Source organism: Amblyraja radiata, chromosome 7, assembly GCF_010909765.2.
Source record: "Amblyraja radiata isolate CabotCenter1 chromosome 7, sAmbRad1.1.pri, whole genome shotgun sequence".
Taxonomy (NCBI): domain Eukaryota; kingdom Metazoa; phylum Chordata; class Chondrichthyes; order Rajiformes; family Rajidae; genus Amblyraja; species Amblyraja radiata.
In genome coordinates, this window is record NC_045962.1 from 74719435 (window position 1) to 74737640 (window position 18206).

Below are 18206 nucleotides of genomic sequence, written 5' to 3' on the forward strand. Positions count from 1 at the left end.
TAGGACTCAGCATTTCCCTCTGCAACCGGTTTCTTGCCTTCCAGAACCATTGATCACAATCAGGAAGAGAAGGCAACCAAACATCTTCCACAATAATTCAGGAGGAAAACAGAGAGCAGAGTAAAATGGTATCATGATACCAACTTCTCCCTCAACATCAGCAAGATGGGAGCTAGTTGTTAACTTCAGCATCAAATGCCGAAGGGGAGATGGTTGAGAGCAGGCACGGGTTATTGATTGGGGACGATCAGCCATGATCACAATGAATGGCAGTGCTGGCTCGAAGGGCTGAATGACCTCCTCCTGCACCTATTTTTTATGTTTTTAACTTCAACTTTCTGTTGATATTAAATATCACCAATAATTTTCCCTGGTTCAGTCACATTGTGACTATGGCCTAGAAAGCACACCAACGCCTCTACTTTATCAAGTCACATTAAATTCATATTTTATTTAATTCACATGTTTAATCGATTTTAAAAAAATTAATAATGTTTTATGTATCATTCCTAACTGTCACTGAATGTCATGTTGTCATTTGAGGCCAGAGCACCAAGGCAAATTCCTTGTATGTGAATATACTTGGCCAATAAACTTATTCATTCGAGAGACTAAAGAAATTCAACATGTCTCTGATGACTCTTAGGATGCTTTCTGTAGTGCATCTATAGAAATTGCTTTCAGGATGCATAACACTTTGGTTTGGAAACCACTCTGTCCAATTCCATAAGAAATTACAGAGCTGTGGTTGGGGCCCAGTTCAGCCTCTCTCCCCTCTTCCCCCCACATCACATTGACTCCATCTAAACTTCATGCTGTTGGTAAAGCAGCCAAAATAATTAAGGAACACTTACACCCCAATCATCCCCTCTTTTCCCCATCCCATGTACCACCAGATTCCGGAACAACTTGCATTTTCTCTGGATCTCTCACACTAACTCTGTAACACTTTCACCCGCTCTGCCAGTCTCGGGTGCACCTGTACCAACAGTTACTGAGGCAGATGTTAGATCAGCTTCCCTGAGAGTGAATTCACGGAAAGCAACTTGTCCGGATGGAGTCCCTGGCCATGTCCTCATGACCTGTGTGGATCAGCTGGCAGAGGCATTCACTCACATCTTTAACCTCTCTCTACCCCATTCCAAGGCCCACATCTGCATCAAAAGGATCACTATCATCCCAGTCCCGAAGAAAAGTAAGGTAGCGTGCCTTAAATGACTGCCGTTCAATGACTAATGACATTGTGAAGTGCTTGGAGAAACAGCCTTACAGCCAGTCTTGATCCACTGCAGGTTGTTTACCGTCACAACAGGTCCCCAAGACAGAACTGATTAGGCAGAGTCAGCATCTTTGTGAGGTGGAGATGCTGCGTCACTTATTTTATTCAGTTTTTTGAGGAGGTAATCAATGAAATTGATGAAGGTAGGGCAGTAGGTGCTGTCTCTATGGAGTTCAGTAAGATATTTGACAAGGTCCCACATGGTTGACTGGTCTATGGGATCCAAGGTGAGCTGGCTAAATGTATCTAAAATTGACTAGATAGGAGGCAGAGGGAGTGGAAGGATGTTTTTCTGATTGCAAGTCTGGAATTTGTGGTGTCCCACAGGGATTGATACTGAGATCTTTCCTGTTGGTGATATATACATCAATGAGTTGGATGTGAATGAAGGATGAATGGTTTGTGGGTTACACTAGTAAATGTGTAGATAGCAGGCCAGGTTTACTAAGGATAGTGATCAATTGGAACGTCCAGTGAGTGGGGTGTTGGCTTACAGAATGTAATCCCAACTAATGCAATCTTATGCATTTTGACATGTCAAATAGGGGTCGGACATAAATTAAATGGTAGGGCACGAGGAATTTTGATGAAAAGAGAGACCTTGTGATCCAAATCCATAGAGGAGGTAGTTGAGGCAGGCAATAGTACAACGTTTAAAAAACACATTTGGACAAGTGCATGGAGGATGGGTTTTGGGTGGTATGGGCCAAGCGCGCCAGGTGGGACTAGTGTAGATGGAACATGTTGGGCTACCTGGGCAAGTTGGGCCGAAGGACTCCATGCTCCAGTTGGCTGATTCTGTCAAACTCGGGTTGCTTTGAGACGCAGCTCCTCGGCTGAACATTTTACGTAATCGCGTTGCAATTGGAAAGGGCGAGAAGTCAGAAGGCCGGCGTTATTTGAGGCAACAGTTGCGGCATTGGTTGGAGCAGCTAAACCTCACCCGTCATTGATCGGATCTCGACGTCACCTGGGTGTATATATAAGCGGCTCCCAGGGGCGTTAGGTCGGTACACGGCTGCCGTTTACTGTACAGAGTTGTCTACCCGTCCCCTCTGCGTGGAGGTAACCTGAATCATGTTATTTTGGCACACGCAACCCGAACATTATCACCAACAACACCACAACAGCAACGGCCACCTCCCGTAAGTGAGTTTTCAAACTGAGCAAGTCATGAGGTTTCTTTTTTAAGTAACTCCTGGACGATTAGATATGGGGGAGAAAAAAACGGGGTAAATAATTTCAGGGCCATGTGTGGGCAGAGGATGCGGCCAGTTACATGGACGAATGGGTAAAGTATTTGTACTTTAAAGGTGAAGGGCATATGCAACTCTTAACTTTCTCCGGAGCTGTAACACTAACGTTGTCACACTCTGGTTATTTTTTCTCTTTGCACTACCTGATGCACTTGTGTGTGGCTTAACTGTACTCCTGCATGGTTTGCTTTGACTTTCTCGTTTTAAATGTCGTTTGCACTTCGTGACATAGTTTCTACCCCGGGTAGATTGGTTGCTAAATTAGTCAGTCGCGTTTGGAGTTATGTCCAGCGGTTGTCATTCGGGTTTGAGTAACTACATTTTGTAAACTATTGAATATACAATTGATTAGTACGGGTTTAAGAAAGAACGCAGATGCTGGTTTAAATCGAAGGTAGACACAAAATGCTGGAGAAACTCAGCGGGTCAGGCAGCATCTATAGAGAAAAGGAATCAGTCGAAGGGTCTCGATCCGACACGTCGCCCATTCCATAGAAACATAGACATAGAAATTAGGTGCAGGAGTAGGCCATTCGGCCCTTCGAGCCTGCACCGCCATTCAATATGATCATGGCTGATCATCCAACTCGGTATCCTGTACCTGCCTTCTCTCCATACCCTCTGATCCCCTTAGCCACAAGGGCCACATCTAACTCCCTCTTAAATATAGCCAATGAACTGGCCTCGACTACCCTCTGTGGCAGAGAGTTCCGGAGATTCACCACTCTCTGTGTGAAAAAAGTTCTTCTCATCTCGGTTCCTTCTCTCTAGAGATGCTGCCTCACCCGCTGTGATTAGTAATGCCCCTGTCCCACTTAGGAAACCTGAACGGAAACCTCTGGAGACTTTGCGCCCCACCCAAGGTTTCCGTGCGGTTCCCGGAGGTTGCAGGTGGTTTCCGGAGGTTGCAGGTAGTGGAAGCAGGTAGGGAGACTGACAAAAACCTCTTGGAACCGCACGGAAACCTTGGGTGGGGCGCAAAGTCTCCAGAGGTTTCTGTTCAGGTTTCCTAAGTGGGACAGGGGCATTAGGGTGTCAGGGGTTATGGGGCGAAGGGAGGAGAATGGGGTTAGGAGGAAGAGATAGCTCAGCCATGATTGAATGGCGGAGTAGACTTGATGGGCCGAATGGCCTAACTGCTCATATCACTTATGACCTTTTGACACAAGTTCCGTGACCTTGAGTGAGCGATTGCCTAGGAGAATATTGCATTCATATTATTGCACTTGTTTTTGTCATATTATTGCATGCTTGATCCAAAGCACAGTGGGGGGGGGGGGGGGGGGGGGTGGGTGGGGGGGGGGTAAACGGTCAGAACCCTTTTTCTCAGAGTGGAAATATCACAAAGACTACGTGAGAGGGGCAAAGTTTAAAGATATGCGGGCAAGTTTTTTTTTCCTCACAGAGAGTGATGGGTGGCTGGAACGTGCTGCTAGGTGAGGTGACAGTGACAGATACGATAGTGACATTTAAGAGGCTATGGATCATGGATCTACATGGACATGGAGGGCTATGGATCATATGCAGGCAGCGGAGATTACTTTATCTTGACATCGTGTTTGGCACAGACATTGGGGGGGCAGAAGGATCAGTTCATGTGCTGTACTGTTCTGAAAGCAACCTGGGAATTCTGCAGCTCTCTCTAAGGCTGGCTTAGACACTTGCCTAGCTGCTTGTCCCTTCATCAATTTTTTTTTTAAACTTCAGATGCTGAAAGTGAATGCAAAAACAAAAGGTGCTGGTAACACAGCATTTTCAGCCTGCATCTGGGGAAAGAGAACTCTCATGTCAGGTTGAACATTTTTTTGGCAAATACTGCATGGACAGTGTTTCCCGCATTTTGTTTCATTTCTCTTTGCATTTTCGTTCCTATTTTGACAAATAAAATGTAAAGTTAAAATGTTTTGATTACCTGAGAAGATACCCCATGCTTTTTGGCTAAGAAATATGCATAATTACAGCAGCCTTTTAAATTTTTTTTTTTTAAACCCAGACTCCAGGAGCAAATCAGGTCTATCTTGATTGGATCATGGAGGAATTAGTCATTCCAGACATCATACAACATCATGTATGATCTAGCTGTGACCTCACCTCTACATTCCTGTCTACCTGCAGAAGGTTTTCATTCCCATGCTTATCAGCAATCTGTCTATCGCCACCTTAAAAGTATTCAAAGATTCTGCTCCCCCACCCTTTGAGGAAGTAATTTCCAAAGACTCGCTGCCCTCTGCGAAGGACAAAAAACATTGTTGTTAATTTTGTCTTCAATGGATAACCTGTATTTCAATGTAGGTAACTCCATGGTTCTATATTCTCCCACGCGATGAAAGGTCCTCTTCACATCTACCCTTTCAAGACCCCTCACAGTCTTATATTTTACTCAAGTCTCCTTTTGCTTGCCCTTCCAAACTACAAGTCTCGTCTGTCCAGATTTTGCTCAGAAGGCAACCAGTCCTTGCCCTGTTATAGACTAGTAAATGTTTTTGAGCTGCTGTTGTCTATTGTCTAATGCATTAATATCAGTCCTAGAATAACAAACTGACACTATTACACTATTACAGACAGTGGCGGACTGGCCAGGGTGTCAGCTTGCCCGATGGCAAGTGGGCCCCTGATGAAGTGATAGCAAGTGATGGCAAGTGGGCCCTGTTAAATGATAGCATTGTAGTTGTGGGTGGGCCCCCTTTGTCTCTTGGCAACCAATATTTTTTGACCCAGTCCGCCACTATTACAGATGTAGTCTTACCAATGCCCTGTTGAAATGAAGTATAAACTTTTTACTTAAGTATTCCATGCCATTTTCAATAAATAATCATATTCTGTTTGTTTTCCCAATTAATTGCTATATGCACACAGTAGCTTTGTGCACTCAGGCATACAAATCCCTTCAAATTTTGAACAATTTTACATGTACCCACATTATACAGCCAATTGCCAGATCTTTACCCTCTCCATCTATTTATATCCCCTTGTAGCCTCCAGCATCCTCTTAATAACTTGGTTTCCAACATGTCTTTGTGCCATCAGAAAATTTAGCGGCCTTACCTTCAACAGTTTCATCCAAGTTGTTGTGCAAAAATTGAGACCCCAGTGCCACTCGTCAAGTGCAACTTCTCAGCAACTAAAGGTTGTACCTCCTTTGTTTTATTTTAGTCAGACAATTTCCCATTGACCAAAATGAATACCATGAGCTATTATTTTCTGCAATAAACTATTAAAATAATGGCAATTTGAAATTCAAGTTAACGAACAGATTATTAGTCGATCATCAATATGGTCGCTACCTGCGCAATTAAGGGCAGTGATAATAAGCCTCTGACGAGACGTTGACTCTCTTAGAAGTCCCATAGGGGCAAAATTGTCTTGTGTTATGAGAATGAAAAGATAATCATCAGTTGATCTTCGGTAGATCATCAGTCCAACATAGATCTCATGCCACTGTCCTTAAATGGGTACAGTCCAATGAATGCCAGGTTGAGTCTGAAGAAGGGTCCCGACCCAGAACATCGTCCATTCATTTACTTCCACAGATGCTGCCTGGCCATCTAAGTTCCTCCAAAAGTTTGTTTTCTGCTCAAGATTCTGGTGTCTCTTGTGTCTCCAATATGCCAGGTCTCTGCCAGACTGTGCAACAATGTGGACACCTATTTGCTGCATTTTTGAAGAATAGTGGACCAAATGAGCAGGGCAAGGGAATGGCAGAGGTATATCACAGAGTGAGAGATGACTGTGGAATGAGTCTATCTAGTTGCAGAACACCAACTGTGCACTGAAGCGTGTGTATGATCCTTTATTCATGGAGTTGGGGCATTGATAAGTCTCAGAATGGACAATGATCTAGAAAGACCCGTCGTCTTTACGTCACAAAAAACAATACATAAAGCAAAATAAACTACACAGAGGGAAAGGGAAATGTGGGTTATTAAATTTGGGACCAACAAGACCCTTCAGTTTTGTTTTGTAAACCTTTGACATTAAGTTGTGACCTTGGAGATCAGATGCATTGAGGCCTAGTTTGGGGCTTGAAAAAATCTCTAATCTTTTTTATTCAGCTATTGTTTTTCACAATGTCTAACCATTCAGAGTGAGAACAGTTTCATTAAAAATGGCAGAAAAAATGCAAATACAGGAAATCTGATTTTTGTTAAAATTCTGACTGCAAATATTTCTTGATTAGAATTAATACAGACACTGGCAGAGATCCAGTAGAACTGGGTGTATTCGCGTCCTTTTCTTCTTTGTTGTTTTTTAGTATGTGTTAAACGTATGTTTTAGTGGGTTTCCCCCCCTGTATTGTACTCCGTACGCACTGCGACCTGACATCGAGGAGTTGGCGGCCTCTTGCTGAGGATCGACTTTTGGGAGCTCCAACCACGGGAGCCTGCGGACTTTAACATTGTCGTGCTCGTGGTCCCTTGGTTAAGGACCGACTTCGGGAGCTCCAAGCCGCAGGAGCTTCGGACCGCCCCGATCGCGGGAGCTTCGACCGCCCCGACACGGGAGCTTCGATCTCCCCAACTGCGGATGGTTCGACTGCCCCAACCGCGGGAGAATAACGAGGAAACAAGATTAGACTTTATTGCTTTCGATCACAGTGAGGAATGTGGGGAATCTGCTGTGGCGGATGTTTATGTCGTTGTGTGTCTTATTGCTTTTTTTAGTATGGCTGTATGGTAAATCGAGTTTCACTGCACCTTAATTGGCACATGTGAGAATAAAATGCCTTTGAACCTTTGAATCCATTTTGATTCCTGTCAGATAATTACATTGTTTTCCCATTGTGATTCTTACGCTATTGTCAGAAGCAACATAGCCATTGGGTATATAGCTGAAAAGGAGATTCCTAAGTCCTACCATTTCCTGATATGCAAGTTTCCAATTCTGTGAAACATGCATTGTTTATCCAAATTCACTGTTTGTTGTGGAAGAATGTATAGCCTCTTATTATATATTCCATCTTCAGACATGTTGGAGCACATCGTCATAATTATAATTCCTATCTGAACCAGCCTCAGCATTTTACCACCCTCATTTTAATTCTACATTCCCTGTAGAGGGATAGGTGAGTGTTTGGGGAACATTGGAAATAATTCCTGTCTAAATTGCATTACTTATTGTATGTTATACGCTTTCTCTTTACATTTCAAAGCCATTCTCGATTTCAGATTAGAGTCTAAATGGTGTCAGGAGGTAGGTGATGTATTGTCAATTACAAATTTCACATTGATTCATTCACCTTGAGTAATCCAAGAAAAGTAGTTCAATCATTAATACCTGGTGCAAATCTCAAAATGTTAACGCCTATAAGTGTGCAGGAAGGAATTGCAGATGCTGGTTTAAATCGAAGATAGACACAAAATGCTGGAGTAACTCAGCGGGTCTGAAGGGTCTTGATCCGAAACATCACCTCTTCCTATTCTCCAGAGTTGTTGTCTGACCCGCAGAGTTACTCCAGCTTTTTGTGTCTACATGTTAATGCAATGCAATTGTACTGGGTTTGAGAGTTGAAGATTATCTCAACTAACACCAGCACAAAGGTCAATTTCTCAACACCCAGGTTCAAAATATAACACAGGGGCCAGCTGATTGGCAACTGTGAGACATTGGCTCTTTGGTCTGCTCTTCTACTGTCTTGTTTTTGTTCTTTGATAATCTAAGAAGCCTTTGCTTCGGTGCATCAAATCTACTTCAGACTTTGACTTGTTTATCATCTTGTATTTTAAATGCATAGCTGCTCTTTGTGGGGAAAAAAGCAGGAAATATCCGAAGTGACCAACTGATGTAACCTATGTGTCTGAACCATGAGTCACATAATGCATTTATTTGTTACTCAGAACTTGGTGAATCTGATAGGTCTATACCAGTCTTTAGCCTACATAAGTCTTTGTTCATTCAACCATTTCCATTGCAAGCAAATTGAGAATGTGACGAGCCTGAGAGTACGTTTTCTGTATCCAGTGTTTTTTTTAGTTCTTATTCTATACATGTCAAGAATAGCTGAGTTATTGTTGTGAGTGACTCTGGCAAATGTTCCCTGAGAGACTACATCACAACAGTGATAGTAAAATGCAATTGGCTTTGTTTCCAAGTAATTTAACATCATCACTACCCTAAATCAAGGAAGGTCTCAAATCTGGGATTCATTACCTCTAGGTGTATATAGCTCATGCGCAAACCCTGCTGATTATGGGAGCTGGTTATGTGCATGTTGTCTACCTCTTTTACCATATTGCAGAGGGTTTTTGCCCACAGTGGGTGGTACACATATGGAATGAGCTGCCAGAGGAAGTGGTTGAGGCAAGTACATTAACAACATTTGATTGAAATTTGGACAGGTACAAGGATAGACGATGTTGAGGATTTTATGGATCAAATGTGGGTAGATGGGACCAGCTTGGATGGGCACCTTGGTCGGCATAGAAGAGCTGGGCTTCATGCCATATGACTTTGAGCATTTAAAAGTAAGTTGTTGGCTATGAAGTGATTTTGGGACATCTTAAAATTGTGAGCATTTCTATATAAATGCAAGTTATGCAAATTCTCTTCCTTTTGCAGCAAGCTTTAGTAACGGAAATCAGTGGCAAAAGTATGAAGTGACCTTTATTTTCGACCAGTCTGTTTTTCCTGTACGTTGACCACAATGTGGAAAAATTAGATAGATTGCTTTGAGTAGTTAATTGACTGCGATCAATTGCGATGCAATTAATTAATGTTTTTGTTCTGTTTCAGTGATGTCCTTGCACTGCCTGTTTGTAAACACGAGGAGTCAAATCCCTCACCAGGAACGGATGCCAAGATGCTCCCATTCCAGTACAGGCTTTGTGCAGCCACCTCTCCTGCTGTCAAACTCCACGAAGAAGCTCTGACCTATCTCAACCAAGGTATATAAAACTGAGCATTTACTTTTGATTTTTCTCCCCCTCCCCTCCCTCATCTCTCTTTTCATGTTGGCTCTCTATAGCCTCATTGTTTCCCTGCAGTGGACAGGAATGCTTAGCTTGCAGATTCCTTTTCCGAGGGTGTTCCTTCCTTCTGCCCCTAAGCTTTGGGTGTGATCTGTTTCCCCAAAGTCTTCAGTCTGTTCCTATGCAGACACATCCATTTTGTTGGAGCATGTCGGAACACATGGGTAATGTATGAAGTGTCTTTTGATAATTAAGTCTTGTGTTCCCAAAATGAAGAGCCATCTGTTATTGTTAAGTCTCTCCACTGGGAACATGTGATTTGGTTTGGCAGTGAAATGTTCGGAGGGAAAGGAGTTTGGGGTGGGATTGTGAGGGTTTGTTCCGGAGAATAGTATCTGGGTTGTGGTCTCCAATTTCGAAGGGGGTGATTGAATGGTGTTGGGTGCAGTCTTTCAAATTCCTCGACAGCTTAGCAGCCGAAGCAAATTGAATTATAAAATCCAGGAAGGGTATCTTTCCTGAATTATGAACTGTGAGCCAATCTGGAAAGTGAATGTATGTGGAACTTGGCAGGTTGTCAGAGGTCAACAGACGCAGCGCTGTTCATAGACAAAGAGTTTGCCAAGGAACAGCATCTATAATTGCGCCCCAAAAAATAGCCAGGATAGCAATAAAACGTTGATGTTTGGAAATTCAGTTCCAGCATCAATCAGGCGAGAAGTGCGAATGAAAGGCAAATTGTGGGCGGGTTTTACTGAGGTATATATGTTGTGTCTTTCTGCAGACGCCTCCATGTCATTCTGTGACCTAAAATGTATCTGAAACTAGAGGTAAAACGCTTTGCTTTGGACAATCCTTTGAGGTTTAACCCCAATGAACTTTGAACTGAGTGCACCAATATCATTCCTCTGCATTGAGCAATGGTATCCTGAAGATTGAAGCGAATATTACTTTTGGACTTCTCTGCATTTGAACCCACTTGTAACTTGCGCAGAGTTGCATTGCCCCTACGCTACCCTTGATGCACATGGCAACAGCTGACATTACCTTGGAGGGTAACCTCAGTGAAATTCTTAGACAAGGAGGAGCTGAAACTAAAAAATTGTTGCGTGAAATGCGGGCTGATTAACGAGGTAGCGAGCTTCAGGCACCGTAGATCCAACAAATGAAGACTGCAGAGGTTCCAGGTGAGGTTACATATGAAATTTAAACTTTAGCTATAGGGCTATTAATTCATCCACTATTTTACATGCTAAACATGCAATGCAGTTACATCTGCACATTGAACTCTGCCTCTGAAGTTCATTTCCACTGACTTCAGTGGAGTGCAGCAGACCTACTGTTTAGCACATCTAATAGAGGCTGAATTTCTGCCCTAATTGTTCTGTTTGCACATCCTCCTGATATTGTATCATTTGTGAGATCTTGCATTATCCGCTTCAAACATTTTGTATGTGACCCTTCTCTTTATAGAAACATAGAAAATAGGTGCAGGAGTAGGCCATTCGGCCCTTCAGGCCATTCAATATGATCCAAAATCAGTACCCTTTTCCTGTTTTTTCCCCTTGATTCCATTAGTGCTAAGAGCTATATTTAACTGTCTCTTGAAAACATGTAGTGAATTGGCCTTCACTGCCTTCTGCGGCAGAGAATTCCACAGATTCACAACTCTGTGTGAAATATTTTTTCCTCATCTCAGTCCTAAATGGCCTACCCCTTATTTTTGATCCCTCATTCTGGACTCACCCAACATCGGGAACATTTTTCCTGCATCTATCCTGTCCAATCCCTTAAGAGATTTATATGTTTCTATAAGATCCCATCTAATCCTTCTAAATTCCAGAAAATACAAGCCCAGTCGATCCATTCTTTCATCATATGTTAGTCCCGCCATTCCAGGAATTAACCTGGTGAACCTACACTGCACTCCCTCAATAGCAAGAATGTCCTTCCTCAAATATAAGACCAAAACTGCACACAATACTCCAAGTGTGTTCTCACCAGGGCCCTGTATAACTGCAGTAGGACCTCCTTACTCCAATACTCTCACTATGAAGGCCGACATGTAATTTGCTTTTTTCACTGCCAGCTGTACCTGCATGCTTACTTTCAGTGACTGATATACAAGGACACCCAGGTCTCGGTGCACCTCCCCTTTTCCTAATCTGACACCATTCGGATAATAAACTGCTGCCTTGTTCTTGCCACCAAAGTGGATAACCTCACATTTATCCACATTATACTGCATCTGCCATTCATCTGCCCACTCACCCAACCTATCCAAGTCACCCTGCAGCCTCAGCATGCTCCTCACAGCACACACTGCCACCCAGCTTTGTGACCCGTTAATTCCTACTCTTTGAATCCTGTCTGCCAATCGGTTCGCTATCCATGTCAATACCTGACCCTCAATACCTTGTGCTCTAATTTTATACACTAATCGCTTGTGCGGGACCTTGTCAAAGGCTTTTTGAAAGTCCACATACATTGAAGTCCTACACAGTAACACTCCCATTAGCATCAAGGTGAGATGCTCCCTATTTTGTGTGCTTTCTGCTCCTTTAACCTGAGCCAGGGAAATGTGTATGTAATTGACAGTTGAAATATTGGTAGAAAGTGCTGTATGTGTTGGTGTGATTCTGAGAATACATAAAAACACAGGCGTTAATAGCACAGGAGGAGACCACCTTCTCCATCCTGTCTGTGGGTATCCATCAAAGCTCATCCCACTTTCCAGCTGTGGACTGGCAGCCTTGAAGACTGCCGCTGTTTAATGTGTGTCTTGCTAAATGATGACCTCAAAAAATATTTCCAGGAGCTTTTGTATCACTGAGTTCAGGCTGACTGACCTGTGGTCATTCAGTCTTTTCATAACATCATAATGCCCCATCATATAATCTCTTCTCACTATTGTACTTGTTTACCAAAATAACATTGGAAGAGCTTTCGCCCAAACCGGCCACCTGTTCCCCTCACTGCCCTCCCTCTTCCCTTTTACTCATTCTTCCTACCGGAAAACCTAGAAATGAATAATATTGGGCTGCCATTCCTGCCCATCTTCTACTTTTTTTTGCCCCCCCCAACCCATTTCAAGTTCAAGTTCAAGTTAGTTTATTGTCATGTGTCCCTGTATAGGACAATGAAATTCTTGCTTTGCTTTCATAGAAACATAGAAAATAGGTGCAGGACTAGGCCCTTCGAGCCTGCACCGCCATTCAATATGATCATGGCTGATCATCCAACTCAGTATCCTGTACCTGCCTTCTCTCCATACCCCCTGATCCCTTTAGCCACAAGGGCCGCATCTAACTCCCTCTTAAATATAGCCAATCAACTGGCCTCAACTACCTTCTGTGGCAGAGAGTTCCAGAGATTCACCACTCTTTGTGTGAAGAATGTTTTCCTCATCTCGGTCCTAAAGGATTTCCCCTCTATCCTTAAGGTGTGACCCCTTGTCCTGGACTTCCCCAACATCGAGAACAATCTTCCTGCATCTAGCCTGTTCATTCCCTTAAGAATTTTGTAAGTTTCTATAAGATCCCCCCTCAATCTCCTAAATTCTAGCGAGTACAAGCCGAGTCTATCCAGTCTTTCTTCATATGAAAGTCCTGACATCCCAGGAATCAGTCTGGTGAACCTTATCTGCACTCCCTCTATGGCAATAATGTCCTTCCTCAGATTTGGAGACCAAAACTGTACGCAATACTCCAGGTGTGGTCTCACCAAGACCCTGTACAACTGCAGTAGAACCTCCCTGCTCCTATACTCAAATCCTTTTGCTATGAATGCTAACATACCATTCGCTTTCTTCACTGCCTGCTGCACCTGCATGCCTACTTTCAATGACTGGTGTACCATGACACCCAGGTCTCGTTGCATCTCCCCTTTTCCTAATCGGCCACCATTTAGATAATAATCTACTTTCCTGTTTTTGCCACCAAAGTGGATAACCTCACATTTATCCACATTATACTGCATCTGCCATGCATTTGCCCACTCACCCAGCCTATCCACCTTGCAGCCTCCTAGCATCCTCCTCACAGCTAACACTGCCCCCCAGCTTAGTGTCATCCGCAAACTTGGAGATGTTGCATTCAATTCCCTTGTCCAAATCATTAATATATATTGTAAATAGCTGGGGTCCCAGCACTGAGCCTTGCGGTACCCCACTAGTCACTGCCTGCCATTCTGAAAAGGACCCGTTTACTCCTACTCTTTGCTGAGCTTGTCCAAACTTTACAAGCTTGTATACTAATTCACTGCTTTGACCCATTTCCTTCACAATCTCTGCAGTGGTCCCTATTATCCCACGTCATTAATAGTCTACAGCGTGGAAACAAGCCTTTCGGCCCAACGTGCCCCCACCATCCGAAAATGCCCCACCTGCAATCGTCCCGCCTCCCTTCATTTGGCACATATCCTTGTGTACCTTTCATATCCATGTACCTGTCCAAATGTATTTTAAATGTGGTTATAGTACCTGCCTTAACTACTACCTCTGGCAACTCATTCATATACCCACCACCCACTGGGTGATAAAGTTGCTCCTCGAGTACTATTAAATCTTTCTTCTCTCACCTTAAACCTATGTGCTCTGGTTCTTGATTCCCCTACTCTGGGTAAAAGACTCTGTGCATCTATCTATTGCCTTCTGTAAGATCACCCCTCATCCTCCTACTCTCCAGGGAATAAAATCCCAGCCTGCCCAACCTCTCCCTATAGCTCGAGTCCTGGCAACATCCTCGTAAATATTCTCTGCTTTCTTTCCAGCTTAACAACATCTTTCCTGTAACAGAATGAGCAAAGCTGAACACAATACTACAAATGTGGCCTCACCAATGCCTTGTAACATAACATTCCAACTTCTATACTCATTACCCTGAATGATGAAGGCCAACGTGCCAAAAGCCTTCTTGACCACCCTATTTACCTGTGACGCCACTCAAGGAGCTATGTACCTGCACTCATAGACCCCTCTGCTCTGTAACACTCCCCAGAGCTTTGCCATTCACTGCGAAGGACCTGCTCTGGTTAGACTTCTCAAAATGCACCACCTCGCACTTATCTGCAATCTAAATCTTTCTTGAAGGTAGCTGAAAATCTGTCCACATCAATACATTAGTCCCAACCTCATTGGGGCGCTAATCCTCTCGTATGCCAGTGACGAATTCCTGATCTTTCAATCCACCCTGCACTTTTTAAATCTGTATTTTCTCTGTAGCTACAACACTATTTTGCATTCTGTTCATTTTCTCTTTTGCATTACTTGATGTACTTGTGTGGTATGATCTGCTTGGGCAGCATGTAAAACAAAGTTTATCACTATCTCAGTACACATTGACAATAAACCAGTTTCAGGACCAGAATGATGTCTAATCAGACTGGTCTGAATAACAAATTTCCTTCCTCGTGGACATTAACGAACCAGGTGGATTTTTGTGACAGTCCAGACATTTTGTGGTCATTATTACTGATATGAGTTTTTTTTTCAATTGCAGATTTATTTATTTAATTAACTGAATTTAAATTCCCTCACTGCGGTGTTGGGATTTGAACTGGTCACCGGATCATTACCCTACAGGACCTCATTCCTCTTTCTACCCATGTCATTGGTATTGATATGGACCACGACCTCTGGCTGTTTACTCTCCTTCCCCTTCTCCCATCCTAGGACGAGTTTACATCAAAAGGGTCATTGCTTGTTCGGTCATTAGAGAGTTTAAATGAAGTTAATACATTGCCTCAGGTCTAACCTGCATTTAGTTTATAATACCAATGAGAAATGTTGAGGCATTGCAGCTAAGTAAATGAAAATCTCTCACTGCTGCCCAGTGTAATGTTTAGTTTTAAACAATTAAATCATTTGTTTTGTATATATTCAGTAATCTGTTTACAGCAAAGTGTAAAGTTTGCAATGAATGGTAATCAGAAATGTCTTTGAATTAATTAGCTGGTTATTTTACTTTTACTTAATTAGCAGCATTACTCTTTTAATTGAAGATAACTGGTTGTTTGATTATTTAAAAAATGGTACTGTTTCGATCGGACATGCCAAATGTTTCTGTTGTCTGCATGGTTCCCAATCTGTGACACCTGTTGACAATTGGATATAAACACATTGAAGCACTATTGGGTTTGTCTGGGGACCCCTTCTCCCAGAACATACAGTTAACAGAAATGTTCAATGTTGATAGCTCCTGGGTTAAGTGTCAGGAGGGATGAAACAACAATGAGGACTTTCGAAAGTGTTTTGTTTTTTAAAACCAAACAAGAAATCTGGGAGCAGCCAACCCTTCCTGAAGTGAATAAAGAATTATGCAGGAGGATGAAAAGAAGCTGCATTTGTCGGGCAGCTGTAAGAACTCTTGGTTCCAAGACCCCCTCAGTTCGAACAACTACCAAAAGACGTTCTTGTAAAGGGTAATTGACGAATTATGGACTTACTTGAATTTTGAGGGTGAGTGTGCGTAAAATGCATAATGTATATGTAACGTTAATTTGTCTTGAAAAATAAAATTAAAAGTGTTGTCTTGTCATGTAATAGTCTAGACTGTAAGGCGATATTGTAAAGAGTTGGCTAGTATATATGAATCTGAGTTGAATCCAACAAGCAGGTTACTGCAGAAAAGGTGTGTAAGAACTTTTAGATGAGTTACAGATATTGGATAATATATATTTATGGGAATGTTTTTGTTAGAGTGCTTGTTAGGCACAAAAATGGTTAGGATGAACCCCAATCCCCCAAAAGGTAAATTACCTAACTTGAATGTGGAGTCTCTTCCGGGTGAGAGTGAGACCCGTGCTGCAACATTCCGTCTAAATTGGTTTGGGGATTATCTGGAATGTGCGAAATACGTTAAAGATCTGTACAATGAAAATAAGTGTTTGCTGCTGATAACACAAAGTTGTCTGTACACTCAATAAAGTTGAATTTAATTTGAATTGATTAATTTAAGAAAATAGTGGATTTAATGTTTAACTAAGTTGAATTGTTGGACTGATTGAATGAATTCATTTCTACTTGAAGGGTAAGGTGCACCAACATTTTGCTTTCTTATTAACCAGGCCAATCCTATGAAATCAGTATGGTTGCCAACAAAAAACTGGAAGACTGTCAAGAAATAATTGGGAAATATGTAAAGGTAAGAAATTTTCCCGTGCCTGGAAAGTTGGATTGTTTTCTCTGGACTGTCTGAGGCTGAGGGGAGACTTGATAGGTGTATAAAATTGAGGGCATACAGAGCGTAGAAGGTCAAACCTTTTTCCCCAGGATGACTAGTGGGCATCGCTTTCAGGTGAGAGGGGAAAAATTAATAGGAGCTGTGCAGGGCAAGTTTTGTTTTTGTTTAACCGAGTCATGGGTGTGGCACTACCAGGGGTGATGACGGCATATAAAATTATTAAGGGTTTGGACATGCTAGAGGCAGGAAAGATATTCCCGATGTTGGGGGAGTCCAGAACCAGGGGCCACAGTTTAAGAATAAGAAGTAAGCCATTTAGAACCGAGATGAGGAAAAACCTTTTCACATAGAGAGTTGTGAGTCTGTAGAATTCTCTACCTCGGAGGGTGGTGGAGGCTGGTTCGCTGGATGCTTTCAAGAGTGAGCTGGACAGAACTCTTAAAGATAGCGGAGTCAAGGGATATGGGAAGAAGGCAGGAATGGGGTACTGATTGTGGATGATCAGCCATGATCACATTGAATGGCGGTGCTGGCTCGAGGGGTCGAATGGCCTGCACCTGTTGTCTATTGTCTAACATGATTGTGGCTTTTAGATGGGCTCGTGGATATGCAGGAAAATAGAGGTATATGGATCACATGCAGGCAGAAGAGATTAGTTTAACCTGTAAGGCACTTGGGTCAAAGGGCATGTTCCTGTGATGTATGGTTCTATGTGGAATGTCTGGGTGATCAACCAGGGTAGCATGCGTCATTTGCATAATCCTGAGACTGGGTTGTGTGGGATTACATTTGCTTCTCATTTAACATTGATCACAGGTCTGTTTTTGTATTTTGTCTTTGAACGGCAATTCAACTATTACTGTTAAATTGTTGAGATGTTGTGCCCCACCCTGATCACTCTTCCACTTCCCCCAAAGTATTAACCTAGGAGTCAAAGGCCCTTGTACTATGCCCATGCATATCATATGTACTTCATTACTGAGTTCATCAGAGAAGTCATTATTGAATATTAATAAACAGTACACCGTTCTGGTGCCTCCTCCTTATCCGTGTGATCTTACATCCTCACTTATTCTGAGATAGTTGGATCATCAAATCAGGAGACATTGAGTAGGCATGGCCTCCAGTATTTTAAACAATGAGAGGGGAAATTGAAATGTAAGCAATTCTTTAAAGCTTAAGAGGAGATACGGGGAATGTTTCCACCAGTCGGACAGTTTTTTCACTCCTCGGCTGGGGAATCCTTCAAAATCTCAATGACCGAAAGTTGCAGAAGGTCAGTCATCTGGTTCAATCAATGGGTTTCTGAAAATTGGAGGAATTGAGGGTTTGTGGGGATAGGGCAGGAAAATAGGGTTGTGGTAGAAGGTCAACCACGATCTTGTTGAATGGTAGAGCAGGCTGATGGCCCCGAATGACTGACTGTTGTTCCTTCTTCCTATCAGCTCTGCAGTGACGTGCTCCAATTCTTGTAATTTTCCATGCATTTTTCCTGTTAATGGACTTTGATTATTTGTATCCTATATTCCCTGTTTTCAGATGTCTGGATAAAAGACTGTGCATTCAACCCGAGTAGGGTAGAAAC

At 42.7% G+C, this 18206-nt stretch overlaps 1 protein-coding gene across 7 annotated transcripts in view; it reads left to right on the forward strand.

Annotated features, from left to right (window-relative positions):
• The first annotated feature begins 2246 nt into the window (after nucleotides 1-2246).
• Nucleotides 2247-18206, forward strand: part of tfcp2l1 (transcription factor CP2 like 1) — a 45754-nt gene continuing 29794 nt past the window's right edge. The window contains exons 1-5 of one of the 7 annotated variants that reach the window (XM_033024820.1): nucleotides 2275-2424; nucleotides 9265-9416; nucleotides 10225-10627; nucleotides 15713-15897; nucleotides 16506-16582. In XM_033024820.1, the coding sequence (XP_032880711.1) occupies nucleotides 16526-16582 (57 nt within the window). In that variant the 5' untranslated portion in view covers nucleotides 2275-2424; nucleotides 9265-9416; nucleotides 10225-10627; nucleotides 15713-15897; nucleotides 16506-16525. Of the gene's footprint in view, nucleotides 2425-9264; nucleotides 9417-9496; nucleotides 9665-10224; nucleotides 10628-15712; nucleotides 15898-16505; nucleotides 16583-18206 lie in introns of those variants that run through there. The other 6 variants (XM_033024816.1, XM_033024817.1, XM_033024815.1 and 3 more) reach the window with 6 other exon arrangements.